General features: G+C 44.3%; 1 protein-coding gene across 1 annotated transcript in view; it reads right to left on the bottom strand.

Annotated features, from left to right (window-relative positions):
• The window catches only part of BMPR2 (bone morphogenetic protein receptor type 2), a gene marked incomplete at its 3' end in the record, with an annotated part of 73011 nt that overhangs the window by 33132 nt on the left and 24918 nt on the right, over positions 1–14961 (bottom strand). The window contains exons 2-3 of the mRNA XM_080346874.1: positions 3913–4086; positions 2654–2833 (exon numbers count right to left, since the gene is read on the bottom strand). Of these exons, the coding sequence (XP_080203000.1) occupies positions 2654–2833; positions 3913–4086 (354 nt within the window). The remainder of the gene's footprint in view (positions 1–2653; positions 2834–3912; positions 4087–14961) is intronic.

The following is a 14961-nucleotide window of genomic DNA, read 5'->3' as shown; positions in this document are numbered from 1 at the left end:
TGCGAGTCGTCCCTGCGAACTGAGGCCAGTGCCAGACTGAATCCAGCTCCGCTTGGCTGCAGAGTCCAGTCCAGGACTTCGGGTGCCGGCTCTGCAGTTGCTGGGACTTTCAAGATGGTTTTGTATAGTTTGTATTATTTTCTCTATTCTCATTAGTAGCATTAGTAAAACATTTTTAATACTTCAACTCTCTTCTCTCTGTCCTTCTGTCCCTCCCCATCGCCCGTCCTGAGTGGGAAGGGGGAAGAGAGGGGAGAGGGGGTTAACAATACATCTGCCACGGCTCTATTGTCACCCCGCAATCTAAACCCTCGACAAGCACTCAGTTGCTCTAAGATGAATTTATTTGCGGTGTCCGGAATGCAGCCTTGAGGAGGAAAAGAAAAAGCACTGCTGCTTTCATCTTGATGTCATTTTAATGTTTCATGCCAGCAATATACCTGTGACCAATGAAGGAGACTGTTTACCTCTTTAGCTACTTAAATTCTATTTAAATGGGCATTATGAATGATCACAGAACTAATGAATTTGCCTTCAAAACAGCCTCACAATTTCAGAAGCATTTTGTAGACATGAGAGGCAGCTATTTAACAAGTCTCAAAACAAATATTTCACAAAGCAGATATAGTAAATACATCTCAAATCCCAGGAAGCCATAGTTGGCCCTTTTTAGGTCAGGTTAAGGGGTATATACATGTACTGGCTGAAGATTATTTATTTTTTGGTCAATTTTCTGTGAAGATACAAGATTGAAGAATCATGAATTCATCCACGAGTCATTTAGCAAAGCATGAAGAAGTATCTTTGCTTTTTAATGAACCTGTTTGTCCTTAATCTTATTTTTCATTTTTATAAAAGTTTTGTTACAAAATTAGATGGATTTCTTACATTCATTGCCTAACCAATACGAACAACAACAACAACAAGGTTTGTGAGATAAACATGTTTTGACATCCTAAAAGACAACAATAACATAAAAACTAAGTGGAGTATTTCAGAACTGCTACATGTTATGACAACAATGATTTGTTACATCTAGTGTGCATTAAGATCCTAATTAACTTCCATTTAGTTTTCCTGAATCCTTTCTAATCTGGCTCCATCTTTCAATACACCACTCTTAACTGTTGTTAAACGCACCAGATTGTATAATTTTTGTATTCCTCCATTATTTTTCCATTATTTATTTCAAAAGCCTAACAGTATTGTGCACTTTCCACAGATCATTCATATAGCTGCAAGGAAACATTTTTAAGAGGACACTGATCATTTTGTACTAATGAAGTCTCGAATTGACGAGACTCGTCACTAGCGCCTTCAGGTTCTGCTAGATTTTAAACTACAGCTGAATTTCCACTTGTTATTTCAGGAAATGTTTATTCTCTGTGATTCTACTGGAAATCAGAAGAAAATCCTTTAGAAACAGGTATTAACTGCTGGCTGAATTCATCAGGCTTCCTATAATTAACCACACGCTACCACCCAACCATAGAACACCAGGGTGGGAGGGACCACGAGGACCAGCTGGTCCAACCCTTCCTGGTCACACCTGCTGTGAAATCTATAGGATCAGCCATGCAGTTCCAGCAGCCCACCTCCCTCACTCGGTCACTCGAGAACCATCCAATGTACAACACTTTGAATGCCTTCACAAAAATAGGGCTCCGGCAGGTTGTACTGAGATAACCCTCTGTGGGGATTCCCCGTGTGACTGGGACCTGTTTGATTAAATAAACTAAAAGGCACAGTGATACAGACCGTATCCTTTCTAAACACGATTCATTCTTTTTGCTGTAAATTCTATCCGCTTAAAGGCATCTTCATTTCAGAAAACATTTTTTGTTGATAAAGAATTCCAGACATACAGAAACAGTTGTACCTGCCTCTATTCAATCCATCTTTCACAATTCTTATTTATCCAAATGTTTAGATGAGGCCACTCAGCTGCTTTACAGGTTCTGAACTCGTGGAAGGCAGCACATCACCGTGTCTGCCGCTCACGGTCTTGCTCCTGTACTAGGAGGCGAAGGAGGCTGATCCCTTGATCTGCACCCATACGCTATGTTGATTTTATAACAAATAACAGATAATCTAATCGGGAAGAAAACCACCTAGGTGAAACTAGAAATCTTTGAACGTTATGCCAGCTAATCTCTATCAGAGGTATGCAAAAGAAAGAAGGTGGATTTCAAAGCTCTGCAAAGTGCTGAGGAGAATCTCAACAGCCTGATACCAGACCGGTTCTACCACCCAAAGGCACCCAGGAACCACGGCTGGAAAGCCAGTCTGGGCCTTCCAGAGCTTCCAGAATGCTGATCAACTTATTGGCTGGTTCTTAACACAAGTCTGAATCCTGAACATCCCCACAGGCTTCTGAAGTTGGGCATCCGAATAGCAAAGCACCCAAGATTAGGGATCGCTTTGGAAAACGCGATCTGCATTCAGCACATGCCTGTGCAAGCAGTGAACTCATTCTCCGCAGAGCACCGTGGAATATGTAAATGTGATAAACCTCATATGGAAAAGCTCTGTTCTGTTTGCTTTTTGTCGCGTATAAATAAAAAGGTCACTGGGTTTGCATACTGTAGTACCAAGGATCTTTCTCTAAATGATTCGGACCATGAAGTGACAGAAATGCAAACATCTCACTTACTGTAAGGTGTTGTATCTGTAGGGTCAGGAGGCGGAAAATTTTCAGTGAAGTTGACGTTACACAAGTCCGTGCTACAGCAGCAGAAGCGATATGTTCCATTCTGGATCAGGGAAGGGGTGGTTGTGACTATACACTCCTCGAAGTGACACTCTTGTGGGTCTCCTATATGAGACCAGCAACCTGGAAAAAGAGGCAAATCGAAGAATCATTTTTAAAGGAGGCATAACATTAATTCTATTGCACAGACAATTAAAGACATCTATAGAAACCCACACATTACCCAGCTAAATGTCTCACGGTGGGATGAAAACAGGTATCACAATTTGCTTGTCCGATTTCACTACCATGTTTTAAACCAAAAACTCCAGAATTTCTCTTGGAATTTAGCACAGCTGAAGAGAAGAAATATGAGCAGCAATAAAGACCAACATCAGAGGTGGCCGGCTGCCACCCTCAATATAACAAAACCCAAATACCTGAGCCTTCTAAGCAGAAATGTGCCATTGCCCTTTGGCCAGGTTGGCCGGAGAGGTGGTGGCTGAACCATCCCTGGAGACACCCCAGGCCAGGCTGGATGGGGCTCTGAGCACCCTGAGCTGGTGCAGATGTCCCTGTCATGGCAGAGGGGGCACTGGGGGACCTTCAAAGTGTCCCTTCAACATCCTGAGATTCTGTGATTTAGTCAAACTGCATAGGATGCTCGTAAATCCCAGTTTCATTCATCATGATACTACGTGAGCTTGTTTCCAAGTAACCAAGAGCAGAGTCCCCGAGAACAATAATCCAAACACACCCCCAGCAGCTGCAAGACCCTTCACCCCTCTCTCCCATCACCCTCCCCGCAGAACAGCAGCAAACCGACAGCGATAAGTGACAGTTCTGTGCTATAACTGCAATTTCCTTTGTAAACAAACATCCCACCAATATGAATATACATTTTTACTTAATGAGACACTTTAGAGTTTAGCATTACATCAATACACAACAGCAATATACTCAAGAAAGCCGGCTTCCTCTGGACACCCCACGTAACCAGCAATTTGAGTGGTTTTTCCTTTAACTTTGCATTGACCTCTTTTAGAAGCCATTGACTTCAAACCAACGTTCTGTTCTTATTTAAAATTGCTAAACGGGAGGTGTAAAATCACTCATTCATACAACGCGCAAACAAAACGTCCAGCTTTGCACCTTCCGACCCACTGGCCAGGTCACAGAACAGCGGAAAGAGCAGCAAAAACTACGGCTGAAACGTTCCGTACCTTGTTTTACAAGATGTATGTCTCCTTCTCGGGTTTTCTCCCACAGTCCATAGCAGGTACTGCCTTTCATGCACAAAATCGTGCCGTTCTCCTGGGAGATGCGGCTCTCGCTGATCCCATGGTCCTGCTGATACGGGTCTTTAAATGCACACAGACGCTCCTCGCTCTGTGAGGCTTTAAGACAAAGAAAATGGGTTTTGTCAGTGATTTTAGGCATAAAAGATTAATTTTAATAAAAATATGACTAAGGTCATACATTCAAAACCATCCTGAATAATACATATCCACTCTTTAAATTGTACTCTAACAGCCAGGAACAAAACCGATGTCTATCCCAAAGTTTCTTTCATAAAAAGGACAAAAACCTCAGCAGATGCTTGAAAATCAATGTGCAGATGTTTGCAGTTCACAGGTGCGGAACAGAAATGTCCCTGAACAGTTGGCATCACCTGCACCACGCGTCCTCAGGCGCAAGCTCAACCGTGAGCTGGTTTCTCCAGCACCCACACGCGTTAGTTGTTTCCAGATCCTAAACCAAGGTGATCTTTTCAGCTGCACACTGAATTCAGAGGGTGTTTCCCACTCTCTATCGGCCTCGCTCTTCTATCCACACTGACATTTTTGCTCAGCGATGGATCAGTTCGGGCTCTTTCACGCAACTTCAGCAACAGAAATGCAAACGGCAGAGTAAACCCCATCCGCCCGACCGGCAAGAACATTTAATCAACCAACTTCATAAACTATGTTTTACCCATTTTATTACTGTTTTTTTGTTTAGATCACTTCAATGGGAGGACTTGACCATGCTTGATATCCCTCTTTTCTTTAAGATGAGTAAACACAAACAATAAACTCTTCAGAAAGGCACCGAGTTTGGGATAAATAAATCCTGCATTTGCAGTGAATAGGATATTTAGAATATTTTCATTCGCCCCTTGAGCGATTTCATAAAACGCATGGAAAGCTCGGGGTGTAATTTCAAGGCACTTATGTACTATTTGGTAGTTCAGCTCCGCAAATGTCTAATCACAGTAATAATTTGCGCTGTGTATCTCAACAAGCAGATTGCATCCAGCTCCTTAACTCCCGTGAAAGCACCGGTAAAGAAAAGACGCGCCGTGGAGTAGATCGCTCTTCGGGGAAAACAGATTTTGAGCTTAAAATAAACATATAGCATATGTAAGTGTAAATTATTAAAGATCCTGTATGTGGATAAAAGATCTCGCTGAGGATGGATTTATGTGATCATAAAACAGAAGCAAGGCGGACTTAGTGCAAAGAGGCCATTTGTTGTGTCACCAGCACAGACAACTGGGAAACAGCAAGACAAAGCAGGAGATCAGCTACCTGTGTCACCTTGGGAGCTGTTACTGCTCACCGAGGAGCCGGAATTCAGAACCCTGCGCCATCCAAAACAGCAGCGACGCTGCGAAGGTTTGAAATCAGTTCTGTGCGGTAGCTGAGTGGGACGGAGGTTATCTGAGATGCTGGTTGTTTATGGAATGCTGCAAGATAAGCCCTTTCATAACCGGCCTTTATTGCGAAAAAATAAACTAGAATTTGTTAACGGTTGTGCTAGGTGCTGTCCGACCATACACTATAGAAAATAATGGTTGCTACCAAAAGCTCTTCTGATTTTAAAAGCCATATTTCCCTGTAAGAATCCCTGCAGAGAGGAGGAAGGGGCGAGCGCGGGAGGATCCAATCACCACCGCCAGCAGCAACTCGGTGGGTTCACGGGTGGAGCAGAAATGCCGGAGAAAATCGGGGAGGGCTTCAGGTGTACAGAAACTGTCCTGAAGAATAGAATGGATGAGCTGCTTCCATTTCTTTGCATGATTTGGGCACGTTCCTGCTCTGAGAACCTGGCAGTAAGGCTTCCGTCTTGCAGGCAGTGGAAACCAGTCAGCTCTAAAAACTACGAGTATCGGAACTCTTCTAAGAGAAATCTTACTTTTCAAGAGAAGAGAGATTTTGAAAAAGCAAATTGCAATTGGATGTTTATGTGTTTACCACTGAAAATTTTGCCACCACAGACAAGTGTAGTAGCCACAGATAGGCTGACATTGAACAAAAGGAAAACCTGAACAACGAACTGTCAATGATTTATCGTGAAATGCCTATTGCCCGTTCCTCTTGAACTCGTGTACCAGAGAAACTATGTCAAAATAATTCAATAATAATACAATACGAACTCAAACTCCCGTACAGTCGTCCAGTAAAGATTTCCAACAAAGACAAGAACGGAAGGCACCGGTTCTCAGAACAACAAGAGTAGGGCAAGCTCTTCACTTCCCTACCGAAAGGGTAGCCTGTTTTACAATTATATTTATATAAAAATACACCTTGCCATCCATTTTCAAAAATCTGTTTAAAACATATGCAGCGTTCCAACTGAGTACGGGCGGTTCAAGAAATAACCCAAGAACTGCTGCATGTTCTGGTGTGTCCCGCTTGGCTGCCGCGCTCGGCGCGTCTGATCACCACGTGTGTGTCTCCAGGCTCGGCCTCAGGTCGACCCAGAAACCGCGTTGTCGTATTCCAAAGGGAGGATGGGGAAAGAGACCACGTTCAATCGCTCTCCTGAAACCATAAAGGAACCGGGAATCGCCCTTAGTTTCCCAAAGCTGCTACGCAGCCTCAACACAAAGCCCCGGGGCTTCAGGAATTTCCTTTTGGCGTACGGCTCAGGTTTTTATATGACTACAGACTTATCGTTCATCAGTTCTATAGTTAAAAACATTAAAAGACAACAAACCACACACCACAAAAACCCAGGTTGTTACAGGAAAATATTATACTGAAGTTTTCAATATTTTCTCCCAGTAACCATACTATTTCCAGCTGCTCAGGAACACAGAAGTGATTCACACAAATACGTGAATTCTGGATGTTTGTGGCGGTTCGCTACAAAACCACCCTGAGATGTTTATTATTTGAATATTTGCCTTCACCCCCCAAAATGGATATTTCTGAAACAGCAAAGATCAAAAGAAAATTGCAAGTGTACATACTGTCTGTGTGAGAAATCCCATATGCTATTAAAACACAATTCATCCATACCGGGATGAGTTTAAACACATGAACATATTGCTTTTCGTATACTAACTCTTCCACGATCACTTTGTGTTCTAGGAAAACATGATTACTGAAAACAATTACAACAGAAATACCCAAAGTTACAGGAATCCAATTGCAAATCCTTAGAACATGAGTCATAACTCATTAATAGCACAGGAAGCCGGACCCATCGGTGCTCACCCGACGCTTCCTGCCCCGCGTCTATTCAATGCAGCGCGTGGGATTCGCATCCAGCGCAAGGGGCGGAAAAGGGACTCGGACGTTCCTCAAAACGCCGCAAAGAATTACGCCGTGTTCTGACTAAAATTAGATAAATAAGCACGCGAACATTTGCCGCTCTGTGATTAATGCCGGGCAATACATTTTCTATTGCGGCAATCATGACAAAAAGAACCTGAGCATTTGTTTGCCCGTAATGGGATTTCTTTAAATACAGTCCAGCATATATTCAGCTGGAAACCTCATTAGGCCACAAAAGATTTTTTTGAAAGGACTAAGGTTTGTTTGTTTTTCTTCTGTAACTTGTCCTTTGAATTAGTGAGATTTTCATCAGAGCGGCTGTAGACACTAACCCGTGTTTTCTTTGGGCCCTGTGAGCTCTCTATGGAGTTCTTTTATTGACACAATATGGGGAATCACCATGGGCCTCGAGGCAGGGGTACGAGACAGCGCGTGTCTCTGTAAAGCAAACTATTAAAGGGAAGGCAATTAAAGTAACGTACATCAAGAGGCTCCTTTGAGCGTATCCTTTCAACTACCGATAGCTGAATTCTGACGTGATGAACAGAGAATCTCGAAGAAACATCACTTAGCAAGCACTCTACTGCTGCTTTTTTCATCTTTTTCTCCTCAGAGGCTTTAACTACAACCATTTCTAAATGTGTATACATTAATATAGAAATATTTCACAAGCAGAGGTCTCTTGGAGGAGATCATTCTTCTACAGAAAGACCATCCTTCACACTAACAAAACGAGAGGAAATAAACATCACCATCATTAACGCTCCTCCTGTATTTTATACCTCAAGCTATAGGACAAAATCGATTTTGACAATAAAACCCTTGCCATTTATACTCAACATTAAAAATCTGGAATAACTGGTTCTCAGTACTGCATGATCCTTAGCCTTCACTCACGGAAATCATTTTGGTTTTGTCTGCTTTTGCTATGTAACATGGCCGTTGCAGACGCCGGCAATGGCACAGAGCCACCGCTGCCCCGGGCAGCCTGTTCAATGCCCCACAGCCCTTTAGGGGAGAAATTGTGCCCAGATCCAACCTCAACCTCCCCTGGCGCAACTTGCGCCCGTTTCCTCTGCTCCTGGCGCTTGTTCCTGGGGAGCAGAGTCCGACCACCCCGGCTCCAAGCTCCTTTCAGGCAGTTCAGAGCTCAGAAGGTCTCCCCTCAGCTCATGTTCTCCAGCTGAACCCCCAGGTCCCTCAGCCGCTCCATCACATTGTGCTCCAGCCCCTCACCAGCTCCGTTCCCTTCTCTCCACTCGCTCCAGAACCTCAGGGTCTTCCTTGAGCCCTCAGGTGATTTTAGTGCCCTTGGTGCCGCCATTTTGTGTGTGAGGTGATCCCGCCACCCCTGGGGCCACCATCTTGAGCCCTGAGGTGATTTTGGTGACGCTGGCGCCACCATTTTGTGCACTGAAGTGTTCTCGCCACCCCTGGTGCCGCCACTTTGAGCCCCGAGTTGAGAGGACCAGAACTGCCCCCAGGATTCGAGGTCACTGCCCTGGGCCAGCTGGCAACACGGATACCAGCCAGGATGCTGGTGGCCTTTTTGGCCACCTGAGCACACACTGGCTCTTGTTCAGCCGCTGTCACCAACACCCGCAGGTCCTTTCCCAGCCGCTCTTCCCCAGCCTGGAGCGTTCATGGGGTTGTTGTGACCCAAGTGCAGGACCCAGCACTTGGCCTTGTTGAACCTCAGTCAACTGGCCTCAGCCCATCGATCCAGCCGGTCCAGATCCCTCTCTGGAGCTTCCCAGGCCCAGCAGATCAGCTCTCCCACCCAGTGCCTCCGCCCAGATGCATCCGCCATACCAGGAAGGTAATGAATTAGAATTCATGTAAATAGAGACGTACGGGGTGGGCAAAAAAGTAAACAACAGCCAACTCGAATTCTTCAGTGAAGGCCTTGCTCTCCTTTCCCCAAATTTACTCTCAGAGAAGTGTCGCCTTAGAAGAACCCAGCTGCAGCAAGAGCTGCAGCACGGCACAGATTTACTGCTACCGGCCAACAAATCATGTAGTCCCCAAACGCTGGCAGATTTTACGCAAAAATATCTGAGCTTACTGCACATAAACTGTGTCACTGCCTTATTTGCACAGCTTTATAAATGTTCCTGAGGATAACCAGACCACCGTGCTGTGCAAACCTCATCCCAATCCGGCGTTACCACAGAAGGAAAGCTTCATCCAGCTACTAAGAGCACAAGATAAAGCGGCGAGAAAGCCAGGCAACACCTGTGTCCTGGCATACAATCCGCTGGGACAACATTGAAGAATTCCAAGCAAATTTGGACCACCTCTGCCTCCCCAAATGATTCAGCACTTTGCAGGTAAGACATTTGTTATTATTAAATCTGTCTAGTTCACAGGTTTCTTCCATCTTTTTCCCCTATGTTAAATTACTATTGATTTTTAACAAGACAGAATTAAAATGAAATGTATACAACAAAGAGGTAGGAGAGGAAGGTTATCAATCCATCCAATATGAAATTTCTCAATATGTCACCTGCTAGCAGTACAGAACCCACCCTGGTATGTTAACATTATCTCAGTTTGGTGATTACATAGGACTGATGACAATTTATCACACAACTTTTCACTCAAGAAACAGTTAAAGGCTTTGCAGCAAGAGATTACAGCGGGTTTGGGGATTTTTTTAACGCTGTAAAAATCATACAGTGTCATGGTATTTTAGCATTGACTTTGCTAGCTTTAAAATACTCATCTTTGCCCTCAGGCTTAGACTTATAGCCAGCTCAATGCCGTTTACATTTAACCTTCCGAAAGCCTGAATATTACAGGTTTTAAACAAAGTTTTTAAAAACAATGTTCACTTCCTAAACGCCTACATCTCTATCCAGAGAAAAATCACAACGTTCATATTACTGTTTAGCAATTATGTCGTAACACTCTTGGTCACACATAATCCTTTCCAGTGGCCGGGGACTATTCACAGACCTGAATTTTTCCTAAGGCTGGAGCTCAGGGATTTTTTCTGGGTCTGAGTGTCTGGCTTCTGTTTATTTGGGCTGTCGGAGTGAAGTATCTGCAGGAATAACACAGGAAGCTGCGCAGCAAAGCAGCAGCAAAGCGAGCTCACCGTGCGGCGTTTCTCCTCCCAGCTCCAAGGGAACCAACGGCCCAGAGCAAAATCAGTTCTTTCAGAGGCTACTTTAGATTCCATTGAAAAAAGTCTGTTAGCAGACCTTATCTAATATATATATATATATATATATATATCCCTATGTAACATACTCACTTTTCTAGCAAGCAGAGATACCATTCCTACTGCATCTACGTTCTTGAAAGCTCTTCAGCAGCTTCAGTTTGGAGACAGACAGTCCCCATACAGCCCGTCTTTTACAGCATACCACAAAAATCCTTCCCATAAACATTTTTAGGAAGCTTACACCACTGGCAAAGCACCAGACCATTGGAAAACTAGCAAACGCTCTGGGACCTGAAGCTCGAAGTTCCAAAATCTTAATTGTATTTTGCACTTAGGAATATGCACTATCTTAATGTAGCCAATGCAAGGTGAAATGCAGCTCGTGCAGAGGACAGGACATCATCAAGGACTAGCAAGAGACTGTGGGAACTCAGACCCGCTTCAAACACCGTCCTCCGTGTTCCTTTGACGTATGGAACGAATTGCGAACTACACGTGTTTATGGGTGTTTGTTGAACTGGGCAAACCCAGAAAATATTGACTTTTGCTGCTGCTAGACTTCAAGGTTATCAGCCCACTGAACAGAGGTCACTGTTCATGGATCTCTTGGTGTTACCGTGCGCAACTTGTTAGAAGTTTATGGGCAAAGCACCGAAATGATTAAAATCAATTAATACATTTTCTTTACGCATTAATTTAAATCTTTGTTGTACCAATAACAAGTTCATCAGCTAAGGAAGTGATATAAGCCGACAGTCGCGAAACTTGTACAGTCAGAATAATCAGTGTCTAGTCAAGACAAGCTCTTCATGAGAAAGCAATATAACTTTCAGTAAACGTTTAAACAGCAGCTTTAATGGAATTCAGATCAGCTTTATTAATTTGTGTACTCATTTTCTAGCCAACTGGCTCTAATTTATGAAAACTAAATTATAACATGGAAAAACACTCATGTTTGCACATGCGTTGGTAAAGTTATGTTTCTTTATCAAGAACACAGTGCTGTACAGATTACTGGCTATTTTAAATAAGCCATACATACAAAGTAGGTTTCCCATCCTTTTTAATAGATTTGTATAATGGAAATCCTATTTGCAACCTCTCTCTAAAGCAGAGATCCTGATCCAAACCTGAATTACTTGACATGGTGATAAGCCAGATAAGAACAACTTCTGGTGATTAAAAAGCAAATCCTTCCAATGTTAAATGAATTTAAGACCAAGTTTTTTGCTAAACCGTTTTAGAACAGACATGTCTTATTTCCCCTTTCAACAAAACACAGCTATCAAGAAAGGGAAAATCCCACCAGCACAGTGAAAACACGCAACTCACAGCCCGAATATATGCTTTAGCGTCTTCAGGCAAGATATAATTTATTCTACAATATTCACCAAACACATTTACAGGATCAGACAGGTTTTCAGAATCTCTGAGACAAACTAATACTGCAATCAAAGGATTAGCAAACCAGCTGCCTATGTGCCTTTCCAGCTGATTATCATAGAGTGCAGACAGCCCGCTTGCTTGGGAAGCGCCTGCAGGAACCTCCGGCAGAGCAGGAAAACGTCACGCTAAATCATCATTTTATTTATCGCATAAAAAACCTGAACTTATGAAATATAAACAGTACGCTGCTCTAGAATATCTGAAGTGAGAAACTCCATGTACAGTAAAAGGTGACAAAATGGATTGCAGAACACTAGCATTGAAAGGTAAGGATGCTGCACAGCGACTTTTCTGTCTTCTCCCCAAATCTTACTAAAAACCAAACCGATGCCAAAATTCATGTCTTATCAGATGCTAAGATCAAATTGTGGAAAAAAATCATTTGGAAGCTACAGGTTTATCTTCAAAATATTTTCAAGTAGCTTTTCAGTTCACACGTAGGAAAAATTTGCCAAATACAAACTCCCAATATCTCTCAATAAAAGAAGTGCCTTTGTTATTAGTGTTCGAATAGTCAGTTATGCCCACTTTCCTCCTTCAGGCTACGAGAGTTTATTATTATTATTATTATTATTACTATTATTCTGGCTGGAGACTGAGCCCCGACCAGAGAGGAAAGCAGCAAAAACTGAAGCGTTTGCAGCGCTGCTCACCGAAATCAGGAAGCGTCTTTGGTTTTCTACTCACATCTTACCAACACTTTGGCTTCGTGTTCTTTCAGCGTCTTTCTAAGCTGCACTACTGCTCATGGGACAATGTTTGCATCGCTCCTGCTTGATACAACTAGAAAGGAAAGCTGAGATTTATTAACTATAAAGGAAATTCCGAGGTGAAGGAAATGACAGTAGTGATTCACTCGTCTGGTAAAACCACTCCTTTCGATGACACTGAGGTGAAGCCATTGACACAGCCTCTGCATCTTGGATGAGTCAGAATTTCACGGCCCGTCACGAGCAGTCGGGCTGCCCAGGGGAAACGCAGAGGCATAAACATGCACTGGTTATTCAAAGCATGGCTTTCCAGAAAGCTTTTAGATTAGATGGATTATTCCTCCCCTGCTCGCTGCTTCTCCAGTTTGTCTTCTTTCCCTCACCTTCTGGGGATTTAAAGGTATTTGAGCGTTCTCTGCAGGAGATGAAACAACTGCCATTCCCAGTTTTCCAACGCCCTGAATGAGGCAGAGCAGTTAAAGAAAAGCAGCTTACCACAGTTTTATCCTCAGCTTCTTCGTTTACAACGTGGTTATTCTCCAAATCCTGCTCGCTGTCTCTGTCTCAGAACACTGAGAGGTAAACCTCTCAGGTTTGCAAGCTCTTTTCACCCCTATATAAAAGCTCTCGAAATCCTCCTTCCCACCCATCCACCCAAGGGAAGATTGTGAAGAGGGTCTCCACGCAAGTTCATTCACACCTTCTTGGGCTTCTTTATTTTTAAAAGGTGCATTTCCAATTCACCATGGTTTTGTTCTAAATCGTGGTTGCACGTCACCGGGATAATGAGGATAAGAACACAGGAAATACTTTGACTGATGTGGGTTTTAAGGTTACCCAGTTACTGTATCCCTCAGGAACCAGAAAGCAGTGAGAGAAGTTACAGCAAAGAAGCTCCCAACAACACAACCAGCTGGATTTCGCAGAGGAGAGAACAGCAGCTCGTGCTCAGCGTCAGTAACCCAGGGAAAACGCTGGCAGGTACCCGAGTCTCTTCTCTGCACCAAGGCAGGGAGGTCCTTCGTCTTTATTTCTACCGCAATGTACGTCCACAGTGAAGACGTAAGTTCTCCTTTTTTGAACCATTAAAGAAGGAACCACAACCCCCCTGCGCACACGGGTGTTCAGCTAACATACCGCACAGCCTCCCGCGGCCGCCTCCAGCCTCCGACTCACATCCACGCTCTGGCCTTTTTCACCCTGAGTCGTTATCCTGCATCTTTATTCTGGCTATAAGTAAACCAGGACAGGAACCGACCCATGCTTTCATCCACGGATCACAGTATCACAGTATGTTTGGGACTGGAAGGGCCCTGGAAAGCTCACCCAGTGCAACCCCCCCATGGAGCAGGAACACCCAGATGAGGTTACACAGGAAGGTGTCCAGGCGGGTTGGAATGTCTGCACAGAAGGAGACTCCACAACCCCCTGGGCAGCCTGGGCCAGGCTCTGACACCCTCACCCCAACAAGGTTCTTCTCAAATTTCAGTGGAACCTCTTCTGTTCCAGTTTGCACCCATTGCCCCTTGTCCTGTCCCTGGTTGTCACCAGCAGAGCCTGGCTCCATCCTCCTGACACTGCCCCTTTCCATATTGATCCCCAGGAATGAGTCCCCCCTCAGTGTCCTCTTGTCCAGCTCCAGAGCCCCAGCTCCCTCAGCCTTTCCTCACACGGGAGATGCTCCACTCCCTGCAGCATCTTGGTGGCTGCGCTGGACTCTCTCCAGCAGTTCCCTGTCCTGCTGGAACTGAGGGGCCACAGCTGGACACGATATTCCAGGTGTGGTCTCCCCAGGGCAGAGCAGAGGGGCAGGAGAACCTCTCTGACCTACTGACCACCCCCTTCTCACCCACCCCAGGTCCCATTGGCTTCCTGGCCACAAGGGCCCAGTGCTGGCTCATGGTCACCCTGCTGTCCCCAGGACCCCCAAAAACATTAAGAAAGACAAAACTGTCCTAGTTACTGTCGTGTTGCCTACTCCTACAGAGCACTTCTCCAAGTCGCTGTTCAGGGCAGGTTAAGACCTCATGGACAGTAATTTCTTCAGTGCTCAATGAAAGCACGCTGGGCAGAGGCTGCAATATGCGCTGTCATGCTGAGCTGTGCTCTGGGATCAGCCATTGGCGTCTGTTTGCGACAAGCAGTCAAATCCCATGGGATGCGGGCACGCACTCCCCAGCACCTTCTGCTGAGCATGAACCAACACCTATCCTGTGCTGGCACAAGCAGCATCGGAAAAAGATCAAGAATTTTGTCCATTATAAACCAAAACTTATTCTTGGCAGTGGGATGAACAGAACATTTTATACTGTTTGCTTGATATGCATCAATTCATTTAAACGATTCCACACAAGCCACCATTTAAAGCTAAATGAGTCTGAGGCTGTCAATTTTTATTTTCTT

Source organism: Nesoenas mayeri, assembly GCF_963082525.1.
Source record: "Nesoenas mayeri genome assembly, chromosome: 6".
Lineage (NCBI taxonomy): Eukaryota > Metazoa > Chordata > Aves > Columbiformes > Columbidae > Nesoenas > Nesoenas mayeri.
This window is presented reverse-complemented; position numbering and strand designations above follow the sequence as displayed.